The 16,919-nt window shown below is 48.9% G+C and overlaps 2 protein-coding genes across 2 annotated transcripts in view; one reads left to right on the plus strand and one right to left on the minus strand.

Moving 5' to 3' along the window:
• The window catches only part of LOC119406500 (major facilitator superfamily domain-containing protein 4A), a 353,365-nt gene that overhangs the window by 125,698 nt on the left and 210,748 nt on the right, over positions 1-16,919 (plus strand). The window lies entirely within an intron of this gene.
• Positions 1-16,919, minus strand: part of LOC119372131 (uncharacterized) — a 125,333-nt gene that overhangs the window by 30,852 nt on the left and 77,562 nt on the right. Inside the window, exons 3-5 of the mRNA XM_037642595.2 lie at positions 3,074-3,244; positions 1,846-2,036; positions 1,206-1,520 (exon numbers count right to left, since the gene is read on the minus strand). Of these exons, the coding sequence (XP_037498523.1) occupies positions 1,206-1,520; positions 1,846-2,036; positions 3,074-3,244 (677 nt within the window). The remainder of the gene's footprint in view (positions 1-1,205; positions 1,521-1,845; positions 2,037-3,073; positions 3,245-16,919) is intronic.

Raw genomic sequence — 16,919 nt, forward strand, 5'->3', positions numbered from 1 at the left:
AACGAAAGATGACGCAGTCAACAACGAGGGATGGCACAGATTGGGAATTAATTTACTATGCTGAAACCGACGCAATAATTGCGACTAATGTGTATTCAGAAGGGAATCCCCCAGTTAGAAACACGACAGGGACCTCTCCTGTGCATGGGGACAATATTCAATGAAAGAAAACAGCAATGGCAACTTATAAACTTTGCATCACGAAAGTTTCGGCTGCGTTGAATGTTGTAATATGATCAAAATCAAAATACAGTGGTCTTTAGCGCAATGTAGGCGCAGATGCGTGCAAGATGCAGTCGACTGTGTCCACGTCTGTATCTAAGCCTATGTCGATGTGTATCCTTCGATCTTTTCACAGTCTCCTGTGAAGGCCCACATTGCCGAGTCATTTACGCACATGCACAATGTGTTTATTCCACGTGTTTTTTTTTAATTTATGTCCCGCACTAGCGGAGCACCTGAGGCAGTACTTTTAATGCTACCAAGCTGATACACCAACTAATCGGCAAAACTTCCTGCGAAAAAGTACCTTGCATAATCCATATCGCATAATCCGAATGAGCTAACTGCTGGAAGACCATGGTTACGCTAAATGCGACATTACAAATACGTCCTGGTCCGGAAATGGAAGCCGGACCGACGTTTTGTGACGGGTTCGATTACATGAGCAGAATGAACGTTTCATTCACTAACATGTATAAGGAAATTGCATTGATTTCTGTTCCAACATTGCGACGTATACAGTGGTGTTTGGAGCGAAAGAAGAAAGAGTGAAAATCATGACACAGGACAAAAAAAAAAGGAAGGCCACATCAACTCGCCCAGCAGTTCACGAGAAGTAAAAGAGCTAAGAAGACAGGATGAAGAAAGGACATAAAACACGGCGCTGTGGTTTGTGTCCTTTCTTCGTCCTATCTTCTTAGAGCTGTTTTTAAACTCGTAATCATGAACCAACCAGCCCAGATGCGTACCCTACTGCAGCAGTTCACGCTTCTAAGATACGGTGGTGGGGATGGCGGTATCCAGCTCTCAAGAGAGATATTATTAAAAGAGTGGTCAGCATTTCAATGCTTTCGGGGCAAGTCTCTGGTTAGAGCCCTCTCGCTGATAAGGGTATTGGTTCGGACGGCATTGTAGCAGCCCATAACTACGGGCGTCCTTCTTGTGCACAACACGTCTACCCTGTTTCCGAGCCTCCTTCTCACCTGGAAAGTCCTCTCATCGTCCCATTGTGGGTTGAGCCCCTGGAGGCTTCGCGCCACGCGGTTGTGCTCCCTGAGCCACACGGTGTGCATCATGGCCAGACCGAGTTCGGCGTTGACGCGAGGGTCTCCGCTCGAGAAGCAGGGCGGGTCCTGCGATCCGCGGCGGCAGTCCAGGGTGGCCAGGTCGGCCGGAGGCAGCTCTTCCCCGGCGGGAGTCCGCTGGCTCAGCAGCTGGCCACCTTCGAAGGCGCGCAGGAACTTGGCCTCGGCCTCGGACGAGCCGTAGATGGTCGAGCCGTCCAGGAACGAAGTCACCTGCGGTCGCAGCGCCGCGATGTTGACAAAACGAAGACTTTGAGATTATAGCATGACTATACCATGATTTACATGAGAGTTTTATAGCACGAGGTAAGAACGACCGGATGACGTGGGCAGGGGCGAGTCTACGTCGTCCCGTAGTTTACACTTCGTGACATAACCCTTAGATATCATATTTGGTCGAGCGTTTTCTTTTGTTTGGTACGCATTCTGGAAGTTCGAAAGCTGGCGGTAAACCGGGATGTAAAGCTTTGTCCTAAGACAAAAAAGCAAAAAACAAAAAAACCTTATTTCATGCAAGCGACTATCGTAGTACGTATACCTGGTTATTCTGCTCCCGTGGTCCCAGTCCACAAGTCTCCCGAGGCGCGGCACTTGAGCGCACGTACTCGAGGCATCGCTGTCCAAAGCGGCCATAGTACGGGTCTTGAGCCGGCACGTCGATAGGCATGCACTCAGGGTGCTCAAAACCCTCGGCCACGTTGCAGCACTTCACGCGCGACCCTTCGAAACCTGCGACGTTTCAATCAATCAATCAATCAATAAATAAATAAATAAATAAATAAATAAATAAATAAATAAATAAATAAATCAATGAAATATTATGTGACACTTGAGTCTGCCAGGACGCGCTTATGTGCATCTTTCGTCTCGAGGCCCAAAGACAGCTTACCTATGTAGACCCAGCAGCAAAAGTTTGTGGGACGCGAAATGTTCAAGAAAGCTACAACCTCGCTTTGTCTAGGAACATAAGCTGAAAATAAGTGTTCCAGCCTGTTGTTGGTATTTTAACGCGTGCAGTCACCAGGGCGGTTAGAAGTATTGCTCACAATACAGCAGAAATTCGCACTCGTGGAGCCTGGAAACGCACTGGAAACGCACTGGAAATTCGCACTGGAAACGTTTGCTGTTGGCTGTACATACCTTAACTTTGTTCTGGTCAAACTTCCTTCCTTTACGCTCCTCCTCTCTCTTCTTCCTCGTCCTTCATCTTACGCGCATATTAAGTCGTTTTCTCGTTAGCAGATGGTACGTGCCCCATAATGATATCGTGGTCTTAACACTTGAAAACCCGGAAATTAATTAGCAGCTGGAACTTTACCAAAACCATCATACGCCGTTTAACCGATCTGTTCAACATTTGAAAGGACAGTACTTATGCAGAGTGATATATATTTAAGAGTTCGGGCAAAATGCCAGCATAGTATCCCCAGATTTTTAGACATTTGGCGTACTATTGCCTATGAAGCGAGATGGCTTGGAAGAGCGAGGTAGCGAGCAAAAACAAAAAACAAAAAACGTTGTCCAAAGTTTCTTTTTATATACGGGTCCTGTCAGTCTCTCTTGTCTCGTTTCTTTCTTCTTTCTTCTTTTTTATTTTTCTTTCTCTTTTTTCTTCCTGTTTCCGCACTCTTTCCGAGCTCAGCTTAAAGCGAGTGTGATGTGGGGAATTGCACCTGGGAGCAGAGTTAACGAATACAACAGAACTGAGTATGCAGTGTAGGGTCAGTTCGCTTTATGTCAGTATGAATTGCACTATAGAGACGTACCGGCGCTCTGAGCCGTGTGTGCTATGTCGTGGAAGATGAACTTCCCCCAGGCGATGGTCATCATGGAGGCATGGTCGTGTGGCCGGTCCTGGTCCAGGAACATGGACGCGCTGACGGTGCGCGCGCTGGGCAGTTGTCGGCCGCGGGAGTCTACACGAACGGAGCTGATGCCTGCGATGTGGAAACAAGACCGTGATGGACATAAGATATAGCGAGACAAATAAAATGATTTGTTACGCATTCAGCAAGGGCACCAAGCACATGGGAAACGACGCTGCACTTTCACAAATAACCATGCTCATGTCTCAAGACGCTTAGTAAAGTTGGAAGTTGGGCGAGTTGGACAGTGTTACACGTGTTACTCTGGTCCGTGCGTATATTAACTCCGTATCTTTCTTTAAAAAACAAAACAAAAAAACGAAAAAACTTGCGAGCGCAGCGGTGATGCTGTTGAATCGTTTCTTCTTTGTGTGTCTTGATTTCGTGCGCTGATTCGCACGTTAAGACAAACTGAAGACGCCTATAAATGGGAGCACTACGGGCCAATACAGCTCGCTTTAACATAGCACAGATACTTGTATAGATGCTACCAGGTATGCTCGTTTATTTAATTAACTTCTTTCACGTCGAGTAGAATTTGGCATGATTCCCCTAAATATTTAACACCGGTGACATGGTCAGCTTAAAAAAAAATGGACAAACGCGCATCACGCAATAACCAACGTAGTAAATAGCTATGGGGCTGTGCTGTTGGCGGGTTGAATTCCGGGCATGTGTGATGTTGTCTGGTGTTTGTGTAAGTTTAGACAGAATATTTGCTCACACTACGCACAAGATATGAAAAGATTACAGAAAGCAAACAGATAAAACAGTCCTGAGGGTGAAGTGACGAGCGTATAGTGCTGGAACAGTGGACGTTTCTGTAGAGCCAACAGCTTCTACAAGGGATGCTAATCGAAGCGAGCGTGAAACCCGTAGCACATGCCGTCGATATCCTATTGCAATCCCTGCAAGTGCCACCTTTAAGCGTGCTTCGAAATGCCAGAAGAAAGAAGCCCTGCAAATCAATGGATCATATATCCGAAGCTATGTCCTGTGAGTAATTATACGCATGCGATTATATGCCTCAAATCAAGTCCACCTTCACTCACTAGTTGCGGTATCGCTAGTGTTACGTTGGTCATGTCACAATCTGTGCGTCGATGAAAGAGGACTTTCGTTACACTAAACGTTATACGTTACACGAAGCGGGGCACCGCACGGACGGGGTCAGGAAAATTACCACGGCGAAAACAAGCACTGAGCACTGTATCTTTTTTTTTTTTTCATCATTCCTTTGAAGCAGCCATGTTGCGATGGCTCTCGAAATCTCGACATTTCTGGACTCTATGAGATAAGGCTTTCGCCTTAAAAGAAACTAGACAATGAAAAACGAGGTAGCAGCGGCGGATAACATATATAGTAGGATACGACTTTAGAAGTCCGCGGCATTTCCTCCTCAAAGGCGGATGCCCTCAAGCCTGCACCAATGGGCGTGCACTCCAGACTGACGTCATCAGCCGGACGACCGGTGACGCCGCCTTCTGAGAATATTGCCGAGTACATGAGTGGTAATATTCCTTAGTGGCGGAGACGATCGGCTGCCGTGCTTCGGTATTTTGGGTGAGACCTCTCAGGTCTTCTTAAAGAGGCCATGACACGGTCAACTAAGAAATTGTGGTTTTCGGCGAAAAATAGAAGAGATGTTCTATTGTGCCCATGCATATATGAAAAAATGGACTGTAAAATAATATTTCAGCGCAAGAGGAGCCCTAGAAGTCGCCGGCTATAAACCCCGCCTACCGCCGGCGACCGCCATATTGCCATGGCGTGTGTGACGTCATGTGCTGCATGGGGCGGAGCCACCGTGTTTTACCAAAGTTTCAGCCGCTGCAGATCGTTTCAATTTCAATGCCAAGCTGAAGAAAGCTGACACCGCTCGACTGCACGCGCAGCTGACCACGGAACAAAATCGCTCGCTGGAATGAAGGCGCTCGCAAAGCAAGCAGCTTGTTACGTCATAGCTAGCGAGTGCGCCAGTGTTGCCAGACTCTCGTGTAGCTCGCGCGTTAATAAAAATAATATTCAATTATAAATTTAGTGCTTCACCGAACGCGCGATAATTTCGGCAGCTTGTTTGTGAACGTACATGGATTAACCCACATAACACAGATTGTGATTGACGATTGGGTGTCATGATGGCCCTTTTAAGTTGTATCCGACTATAACGGTATTTAATTCGTACACGAGCACAAGAAATGCACGCTCTTCGCGAGTTCCTGCTGTTGCCGTAGAGAAGATTTATTACACGTGGAGCGCACAGGAAAGGCGGGTATAGGGAAAAAAACAGCCTCGGCGTTGCGAGGCGCGTAACCGCCACCTTGGCCGCGTAACCCGGTACGGAAAGTGATACCGCCACACACGTGCGTCACAGAATGTATATGCAGTGTATACTTACAGAGTGGAGAGAGTATTGTAAGTGGAGTATAAAGGGAAAGGGCAAGTGAGGAAGCGGAAAGACCGATCTCGTATATACGTCTTACTGCACATCCCGCACCGTTCTTTGGCTCATCCCCGCGGAGGTACGGTCATCCGTCTTTCACAAGTCGCCTGAACCGATCGACCGACGACCCACATTTTTTTTTTTTTTTTTTTGGAGCCGATCGCTTGTCCCTATGATAACGCCCGTTACTGTGGCTCAGTGAAAGCTTCTCCTTGTACAACCCGTCCAGCCACCTCGATGTCTTTCATTGTCTCCTTTGTTGATCACCACCTGAAAGTTGATTCGCTCAGTTCGCGCCGCCTTGCGGCTCTCGTCGTGTCGTGTTGTGGCGCCTGTGTGTGTGTGTATCTCTCTCCTTGTCCGCAGTCGTCTTCGCGCCTTTCACCTCGGATCATGCTAAACCAGCATAACCCAGTTATCTAGCCTAACGTCGTACGTGTCGTGTCACATCGTCAAGCCGACGTGTTATTCTCCACTCTACGGTTTCACCATGGATAGGCGAGAACGCCAAAATTTCGCCCTTTTCTGCCAATTGGGAGAACGAGGTTGAGTTCATGCGACAATGTGAACAAGTCCAGCGCTTGCCAGCCTATACAACATCTCTGGTGGGGTTGAGCCGTGCTCCCGATTGGCCTAGAGAACCTTGGTTCGGGCGAGCTGGTTCATGGTCAAACGTTTTTTGGGGTGCAGCGCTAATAAACACACGGACAGAAACACATAGCAGCGCCCTTCGTGTCTGCTATGTGTATCTGTATGTGTGGTTCTTAAAAACGCTGCTCCCGATTGGGCTGCAGGACGTTGCCACCCTTGAAGTCCCCTCCCCCCCTCCCCGCTTTTTTTCCAGCACTCGTGTAACCAACAGAAATATCACTAATTGGCTCGTATGTGCAGCCAAGCATACTACAGCAACAGTTGTGCAGGTTAACAGCTCCGTTTTATAGTGAATGACACAATACAAAGACAAGCTGTGACTTTACATTTTCTATGTAACAAGTATTAGCCTCCAAGCGCATCACTACGGATTAATAAAAAAAAAGTATCCTTGCGGAACCGTTCCGCTATTCGCTTACATGTGTGTTGGATGACTTGTGCTCATTTAGTCTTTTTTTACTTTTTAAAGGCTCTCTCGTGGGTCAGGAGGGCAGGGTCTACGAGGCTAAGGGAACGAAGCTTATTCGGGGTCAAGGACTCTTTAGGTTTCACTTTCGACTCGAATATTTGTTTTAACACGCAACTTCTCTTTCGTTCCCCCTTGTTCTTTTATTTTTTTAAGGTCATATCTTGGAATCACGCACCACGTACGGCACGGACACATACATATCCGAAAACCGGGTCAAGATTCGCATCGACTTACGTGGACTCGTGGTGCTTTCGAAGGCATTTCGCGCACGACTTCGTTGTGCGAAGTACATATATTGCGATGAAGAGAAAAGGGCCACGAATTGAGAGACCTTGTCCCAGCGCCTCTCGCAGCTATATTTGCATTTCAAGCTGGCGCACGGAGGCTTTTTTCCCCCGGCAGCTATGTAGACTTCATTCAAGTTACACGGCAGATATGCTGAGCGGGTCGGGTGGTATGTAACCGGTATTGATGTCGCTGTGGCCACGATTCCGAACCAGCAAGCGTTAATGTAACATTCTCTGAGCGCAGGCACGCGGCGCTGTGTCATAAGTTATAGTACCTTATAGGCTTCCCAAGCAACGCTTAGCGGCGCTGCTGGATGGATGGATGCTATGAGCGTCCCCTTTAAAACGGGGCGGTGACATGTCTGCCACCAGGCTCGAAGAAAAAAAAAAGCTTCCTTGTTTCATGTTGGCCTAATACCTTATCTACATTGATTAAATCTATGTTATTATACCAAAACAATATAAATTCACTGTCCATCTCTCTGCCTCTTAAGGCTGAATGACCTTATTTCTCCCCCATTATTTATTTTTGTTCTTTATCTCTACTTTTCTGCCACCAATACTCTAACTGTCTCTTACTTATTTCTATCGCGGACGTGTGCAGCTTTCCATTGTTGTCCCTAAAACCCAAGGCTTCATGTAGACTCGTGCCCACACGTATACCTGGGTGAATATCGCCACATTCAATCAGTACATGTTCCATCGTTTCCTTAGTTCCCACGCAGCATGTACATTGTTCTTCTTCGTTACTGAATCTCGCTTTATAACTACGCATTCTAAGGCAGCCCGACCTTGCTTCAAACAGTAAAGCGCTTCCCCTTGAATTATCATAAAACCTTTCCCTCCTTATTTCGTTTTTTCCTTTTCGGTAGTTACTCAGAGCCGGCTTCTTTTCCATCGCTGCCATCCAATAAGTCCTCTCCGCCTCTCTGACCTTCCGCTTAATGCTCCTTGTTGCCATATCGCCCGCACTGCTAGCCGTATATTTACTGGTGAGCCTCCTAGTTCTTTTTCTCCACTGCGTGTCAACGCTTTTTCTATACAAATACCTGAAAACCTTCTCTGCCCATCTACTGTTCTTCATTTTCCTCAGCCTCTCTTCGAATCTCATTTTGCTCTGAGCTTCCCTCACCTCAAAGCCTGTCCATCCCATATCACCCTTTACAGCCTCATTTGTCGTCTTCCCGTGAGCGCCTAACGCGAGGCGGCCCACCGTCCTTTGATTTACATCCATTCCTGATTGTACCTCTGACTTCATGCACACTACTGAGTTCCCAAATGTAAGCCCCGGGACCATCACACCCTTCCACAGCCCTCGAAGCACCTCGTACCTATTGTATCCCCATAAAGCTCTGTGCTTCATAATTGCAGCATTCCTCTTTCCCTTTGCTACCGATGCTTTCTCTTGTACCTCCATATATCTATCCCCCTCATTTACCCATACTCCGAGGTACTTGTACTCGCTTACCCTCGGTATTTTTTGGCCCTGTATAAAGACCACATGGTCTTCGGGATCATTGAATACCATCAATCCACATTTTGTTGCACTAAATCCTAGTCCTAGAGCCTCACATTCCCTTCCGCATATATCTGCCAGTCGCTGTATATCATCTTGACTGTCCGCAAATAAGACAATATCATCAGCATAAAATAGACCTGGAAGCTTCTGCTCAACCATCGTGCCGACCTGCTTGTGTGACAAATTAAATCCAATGTTGCTACCTTTTAGCGCTTTTTCCATCCTCACCATGTACAGCATGAATAACAGCGGGGACAAAGGACATCCCTGTCTCAGCCCCTTGCTAATTTCAACGCTGTCCTTGCTACTTATTCCTTCCCATTCTATACAAACTGTATTTTCTCTGTATATTTCCCTCAAAAGGTGTATACAGTCGTCACCTATGCCCACTTCCTTCAGTATATCCCACAAAATTTCCTGATTAACATTGTCATACGCCCCGGTAATATCTAGATAAGCTACGTATAAGGGCCTGTTTTCTATTTTCAATATTTCTATACACTGGTTAAGAACAAACAGATTATCGTCTAACCGCCTGTCAATTCGAAATCCATTCTGAAGTTCTCCCGAAATATCATTTTGTTCTACCCACGCTTCTATTTTTAATTTTACTGCCTGCATCGCCAACCTGTATAGCACCGATGTAATTGTTAGGGGTCTATACGAGCGAATGTTATCACTTTCTCCCTTGCCTTTATAGATTAAGTTCATTCTACTTTTTCGCCAACTGTCTGGTATTTCCCTCTCCTGTAAGCACTTTTCTACGGCTTTCAGCAGTGCTTCTTTAGTGTTATGTCCGAGTTCGTTAATGAGGCTGACGGGAACCCCATCTAAGCCCGAAGTAGTGCGCTTAGGAATTTTTCCTTCGGCCTTCTTCCAATTGAAATTCTCTAGTACTACATCTTCGTCGGTTGCACTCCTTTGCGTACTTTTACTCACTGGGGGAATCCCCAGGGCGACCTTTTTAAACGAATCAGCTGCAGGGGCGTAGCCAAGGGGGGGGTTGGGGGGTTCAAACCCCCCCCGAAATTTTTCAGTTTTGCTTGCGTATATAGGCACGCACACATAGAAACGCACGCACGAACATACATAAAGTATGGTTGAACCCCTCCCGAAAAAAATTTCTGGCTACGCCCCTGATCAGCTGTTATCTTTCGGATGTAACCTAGCGCTTCATACCCTTCCAATTGATTTCCTCCTTCATCTACCATATGTTGTTGCATTGTGACAGACTTCCTACCCAGCGCTTTTAGGTGGCTCCAAAATATCCTAGGCGCGGCCTTCTTCTTTTCGCGAATCTCTGTCATCCAGCGTTCACTTTCACCTTTAATTTTTGCCTCGACTAATTTCTGCACAATGGATTTTTGCTCTAAATATATTTCCCATATTTGGTTGACTTCGTCCTGTGGCCGCTTCTCCCTTTTTGCCTGTCTGTGCTCCCGTGATGCCTCACGTCGCTTCTCGATCGCCTCCCGGATTTCTTTGTTCCACCAACTTTTTGGCTTTCTCTTTCCTTTCCAACAAATAGTTTTCTTCTCTTTTTCCATTTCTTTCGTGATTACATGTAGCAGCTCACTATACTTCCAGTCTTTACCTGGTAGTTCGTCTACTTTTTCCTCGATTCTTGCGGCTATATTTGTTATTTGTTTGTCATTTAGATACAAGCTGCCAAACTTTGATTCTATGTTCTTATTTTCAGTTTTATATCCCATTTGTAATATTATGCGTTTATGATCACTACCCAAGCTGTTAATGCCTTCCTCGTCTATTCTCATCTCTCTAAGTTTGTCATATATTCCTTCTGTCATGAGACAATAATCAATGCTCGATTGCCGGTTTCCGACTTCCCACGTGATCTGCCCCTCACACTTAGGCCCCACGTTAACTATCTCAAGACTACGTTGCTCGCAGAGATCTAGCAATCACTTGCCATTGGTGTCTGAATATCCGTCGAGGTCATGAATGTGAGCGTTCATGTCCCCTAGAAGGATTATTTCGGCATCATGACCAAATTCTTTAATATCGGTGCTTATGCATTTCACTATCTCCAGATTCTTTTCTCTGCAGTTATTGCCTGTCCACAAGTAAGCTACACCTAGCCACGTTTTCATTCCACCTACTGTGCCCGAAACCCACATGTGCTCTGAACACGTTTGTTTCACTCTATCCAATTTTGTTCTGCTATGAATTAGCATTCCAACACCCCCACCTCTCCTTTCTGAGGTGATCCTGTTACATCCTTCCCAAATATAATTGTCAATATGTGGTGGCTCTTCCAAGTCTCTAAGGTGTGTTTCTGTAACCGCATAAACACCTATCTGTTCCTTGCTTAACTGCTCCTCAATCTCTAACCATTTTGCCTTTTTTCTGCCACCCTGCATGTTTATGTAACTAATTGCAACACGCGCCTTCTCCCTTCTTTTACCTTTTCTCTGGTTTTTCGCTATACTGCCTGTCAAAGAGTCCCCCCTGGTTGATTTCCTCATTACAAGCTACCGTGGGCACCGAAGGGCCCGCGTGCCCCCCAAAAAAGCTACTGCGCGTCCTGCCAGTCGCCAGCCCACCTCATGACCAAGCCTTTTATCGAAGTGAATTCTGTCTCTTTGGAAACCGCCCCACCTGTGCACCTCCCTGTTTATATCCACTACCTCGAAGCCCTTCTCTCGACTAATTCGCCATATCTCTTTGTTTGCGTCGACAACAGCTCTTTGCAAGTTGATATCTCTCACTGGTACTTCCGGCATTGTGCATACCACTATCTGCACCTGAGAGGAAATGGCGCGCATGTCCTCGACCCCTTTCGCCAATGTGGTCGCTAGTTCGGCTGATTCTTCATTCAAGACGTCGTTTAGACCTCCCGCGATTATCACGAGGTTACGTCCATTAGCCTTAGTTGCGAGTTTTGCGCTAGCTCGTGTCATCACTGATCCCAGCCTATGTCCCGGGAACTTCCCTATTAAAACTCGTTTGTCGCCTCTCACCCTTTCCTTGACTGCTTCTTCGCATCTAACTAATTTCGAGTCCCCGGCGATTATCACGTGCTCCGACTCTTCTGCTGGACCGTCCCGCACCTGGCCACTGCCTCGGTTACTAGCGCGTGCCACTGCGGCTTTGTCCCCTCCCCTTCCCAAAACTACTTCGCGGAAGCTGGGTCCTGTGACCCTTGCACCTGTCTTTTGCAAACGTGTTTCCCCCTTCGAGTCTACCACTGTGGGGGTCGATGCCCCGCTGTCGCTTGCTTCCTTGTTCACCATGACTACCTTTGCTAACCCCTCCTCGGCTGACTTAAGCCTTTCCCCCATAGCCATCGTTTTTTCCCGCTCTGTCGCCAACGCAATCTCCAGCTCGGCGATTCTTACCATGAGCTTATTCTGGGCAGCCATCATTATTTCCATTTTCGCCTCTAACTCGCATTGCTTACACTTGGCGTCAGCTCCCTCTGTCTTCTCATCCGTACAAACCTCTATTTTCCATGCCATTCCGCACCCTGAACACTTTACGGTCGTTTTGACCATGGCTAGATCGTTCACACGGCGGATTAGATACACTTAAAGGGGTCATGAAGCACCCCTTGGGCTGATTGAAAAAACACATCCTGCGGAAAGCTGACACGGCTATGAACTGCTCTGCCAAATATTACAGTCGTGCGCGCCGCGTAATGGCCACAAGCGGAGCGCGAAGTTGCCGTTTCCCCAGGCACCCTCTTTTCAAACAGAGGCCGGTTCTCACTCTCGTCGGTGGGCGGGGCGTCTGTCCGCTGTACGTCGCAAGAGACATAGCATGCTTATTGGCCGATAGCCGACGTAAATCGAGAGCGGCGTTCGGATCAGATGCGCTTCTTGCCGCGGGGTGCCGCCATTTGCCGGCGCCGCACTCAGTACACGGTAGCCGCACTCGCGCAAGCGAATCACAGCGGGAGAGCGATCGCGTTTCATGACGCGCGCTGGCGTAACTTCTTTCCCCCATGCCATCCCTCCCTGTCTAGCTTCCAGTGCGCTCGCCGGCACGAGAAAAGAGAGAAAGCGCTGGGAGCGTGCGCCAAACCCCCGTAACTCCGCTGATTTTTGACGGATTCGAGAAATTTTTGCGGCAATCGATTCGGGAGGCAGTACACTCCGATACTGAGGCTATTAGATCATTACTTGGAAAAGTGGTTCATGACCCCTTTAAAGTCAAATGGTATCACAAAACTCCGCTAGTATGCTACACTTCAAAGCACATGTGTGCCTTTCAGACACGTGGTGACCGAACGGAAAAAAAAAAAAAACCAGGCGACTGTCACACAGGAAACAGTACAAAATTGTAAGCCCTATTAAGCTTCAAAGCTTCAATCTAGTGGCTTATGTACTCATATAACTAAAAAACAAGCTCGAATCATGCGAAAAAGAAAAACTTATCTGACGCTGTCATTCCGGAGCCCACGAAAAACACGTCCGTCCTCTAGCAGAACCCTCGCAGCAGCAGATGGCGCTGCTCTTGACAGGCAGCGCCATCTCTGGCAGAAAAAGAGAAACTGGGGTGTTAGCAGCGCGCGTTTTCCCTTCTCTCCGCCGGGTTGCCGCTCGCTTTGCACGTGCAGAGCTCTCACGGTGCACTTGCGCCGCCTCACAATGTACCGCTTGCAGTGCGGCTTAAAAAGGATTTTCAAGCTTGACCGGCACTTCCGAAAAGCGAACTTGATAAAATGAGAAAGGCTCGTCAATCACGTTAACGGTGAGCAGACTATCGACAACAACGACGCCCAACTCAAAGCGAAATGCATTTCCCAAGTCGCGATTACACCAATTACACCGTGTAAGGCCGAATCATATGTCCGCAATTTTCATGAACGAGAGGGGGCGCCGCAGGCGATCCAAGATGGCGACGAGACTCGGTCGATGCTCAGCGCGAGCTTTATCATACCCATTTTCTCGATCTAGATATTAGTACGCACTCTTTTCGAAGGCAAACTTCTTTCTGTGGCCAAACATAATGTGACTGTTGCCGTACAAGAAAGAAAAAACGACGCGGTAAATTTCGTTGGCCCATACGTATTAAGTGCGTGCTTGATTTTTCTTCATGACTTCGCCGGCTCACCCGGTGACCACTTCCTAGTTTATCGAAAGCTTCTAAGATGTATCGGGAGCTATAACATTGTCCGCGCAACGCAGAAAACAGTGTAGATTTTAGAGCTTACGCGAGCATCAGAGATTAAGCTGAAATGTACGATGGCGCATGTATCAAAGCCGGCGCGCTTCAACTCCACCCCCCCCACCCTCCCCCTAAATCCAACGACGCTATTGCTACCTGTTGTTGTTGTACCATGAGTGCTCTTTGTTTCGCTGGGCACACGTATGGCCAATAAACACTTCCTTCTTTAACTTCCGGCACTGGACGCCGTGTTCTTAAACGTCACAACAACGTGACAATGTGTCTGCCATGCAAGCAGTTCCGGACTATGCTTATTGGTACGCTTATATATAGTATTATATATATATATATATATATATATATATATATATATATATATATATATATATATATATATATATATATATATATATATATTGTAATGGACGAGATAGAGACAACACCCGTTCCTGGGCCAAGCTGTTCTATTCTCCCTGACCTTCTTCTTTCTCTACTTCCCTCTAGCTGCCCGCGCGCCAGAGCCTCGGTGCCGCTCTTCGTCATCACACTCGGCCATGACTGCGAGCGCGCGGAACAGTCGACAATGTCTCTGGTGGGCGGTGCTGGCTGCATCGCGGCGGTCGGTCCCGACCACGCTGCAAGTTGGCTGGGAGGCCTGCCTGAAGTGCCTCTGGTGGGCGACACTGGTCAAATCGCTGTGGTCGGTCCAAGCCACGCCTTGACATGGCTTGGGAACGAGCGTCAGCGCTCTTTGGCAGGCGAAAGTGATCTTGACGTCGTCGTCGAAGTTCTCGGCCATGGTGCGAAATTGACTGCGAATACGTTAGCGACGGCTCCGGCGGGCGGCCCTGGCTGACGTCGAATGGTGGCATGTTGTCCGGACGTTTAATCGGTCGCAGTCTCGGAAACAAGGCACTGGATGGTAGACCCGGAAAAGCCACTTGCTGCACCGAACGAGGCCGTCGGCCTTTTTTGCAGTGGGCCGAGGGGCGTCTGAGTGCCTTACTAGAGGTCTGCGGCATCATGGCGCCAAGTTTACGCGCTGACCTGCGACGTGGCTTGTGCTTTTGCAGCGTTGTCGCTGTGGAGCCCACTAACGTTCCCAAGTCAGCAATTCTTGAAGCCGCGCTGCGTGCAGGCGTAGAGTCCTCGAGAGAAGCCGTTCTAAGAGCCGGAGACTTGTGCTGCGCGGGCAGGTCTCCGAAGAAAATCTCAGAGTTGTGAGAGACCTTGGTGTCTTCTGAAAAGTCGTGTCTTATTAAGTTACAAACGCTCTCACTTTCGGCCAAGGAACGCGTCGCACGTATATCTGCTTCTGCCTGGTGAGAGGGGATGTTGGTGTGATTCCCAGGCAGGCATGTCTCAATAGGTAGTTGAATGTCCAGAACGACGCGGGCCGGTGCCTCCAAGTGCTCAGGTGATGGCGAGCATGGAGGCGGCTTTTCCGATAGATAGGGATGCGAAATGCTCTCGGCCATTGGCGGGGATGTTCTCGCGTCGGATAATGAAGCAGAGTGACAGCATGACGTCAGTCCGATGTTCGTGCTAGGCCAGGCTATGCAGCTGTCTGCCGGTGAGCTGCAGCGTGCAGTTGTAGCCTCAAGGTGTAGCACCTCGTGAGCTCCCTCCTCGGTAGACGTCGTGTTAGACTCGCTGGTGGCACATGGAATCCGGCCGAATGCGGCAATCAGGGCTGCACTCCATTCCGCCCAGGAGTGCTGCCTCACGCCTTCATACCTGTGCCACGCCGCGGCACCTTCCCGAAGACGGTCTATCGCCATGGACAATTTCTGCGCCTCCGTCCAGGCTTCGCGATCTCCCAGGGCGTTGACGGTCGCCACCCATTTTTCGGCGTCGTCCTGGAAGCCGCGGAATTCCGGTAGTACAAAGGTAGCCTGGGATAATGATACGGCAGGAGCGAAACGGCAGAGTGTGTGCGCGAAGTCACCAAGTTGGATAGAGACCTGGCTGAGGGTAGACCGGAGCTCTCTACGTTGCTCAGGCGAGCTGGCCTCGAGGTCTAGCGAGGTGGCCACATCCAACAAGGCGTTGATGGCTGTCAGTGCCGGAATAATGGGAGGAAACAGCGTAGAGCTCGACGCTGTCAAGGCATTGGCCGTAACGCGGAGTCGCGCAATGGTACGCCGCAGGTGCGCGGCGCTCTCCGATGGTTCGTGTGCGGAGCCAGTGATGTTGGACCAGCAGGCCGTGGTGGTTGGGCCCACGACGGCGGGCTGCTGGACTGAAGGAACTCGTACCGCACCCCAAAGCGGCTCAGGTGCCGATGGAGCCCTGAATGAGAGGGTGTCGCCACGGGAAGCGTGAGCGGCATTCCCGGGCAACGGGAGGCCGTTTACTGTCTTGGCGGCGCCGGGGTAAGCATGCCCTTGAGCCACCGAGGAGGCCTCGACGCCGTCCTGGGATGGTTTGATGGGTAGCTCTAGCAGCGGTCGGGCCACGGTGTCCATAACCGAGGAAGCGTGGACGGCGTTCCTAGGATTGGGAGACCCGCGCTGCCGACGACGCGCGACGACAGGTGGCTTCAGCTGCAAGGTTCGGCTGGCGTTGTAGGCTGCGCCATTGTAATGGACGAGATAGAGACAACACCCGTTCCTGGGCCAAGCTGTTCTATTCTCCCTGACCTTCTTCTTTCTCTACTTCCCTCTAGCTGCCCGCGCGCCAGAGCCTCGGTGCCGCTCTTCGTCATCACAATATATATATATATATATTAGTATTGGTAAGATTACATCCAGGTCAGGCCGCGACAGCTCTCTCCGCATAAAAAAAAAGATCTAAGCCAGTTGCACAATCCACACCAAGTGAAAAAACTGTACGAACTGCGGGGAATTGATTCACGTGTTTCCCTCGTGTTTACCTTGTGTTCGTCTGCTGTTTTCTCTGCGTTCTTTTCTTGTATTTATCTGCTCTTTGGTTATCTTTTATGTTCTTTTCGTGTGATAATCTGATTTGTTTTGCGATTATCTAATTTCTGTTATATGGCCTTCTGTCTACCGTTTTTCTACTGTTTGCTTCTCCGAGCGCGGTGCGTCGAACTCCCGGCGCTGGCGTTTCGCTGCTGCTTCGCTGGCTCGGACAGACGAATTAGCCCTTCGGCGACACTGGCGTTCACGGGCAAGCGTGCGCTGGCGTTCCAAACGCGCAGTTTGCTCGGCTTATGTGTATCAAAACGTGGGACCTGCGTGACGCCAGCGCGAGACATGAGACGACGACGGGGTAGTCCCTTAATC

This window comes from Rhipicephalus sanguineus, chromosome 10, assembly GCF_013339695.2.
Source record: "Rhipicephalus sanguineus isolate Rsan-2018 chromosome 10, BIME_Rsan_1.4, whole genome shotgun sequence".
NCBI lineage: Eukaryota > Metazoa > Arthropoda > Arachnida > Ixodida > Ixodidae > Rhipicephalus > Rhipicephalus sanguineus.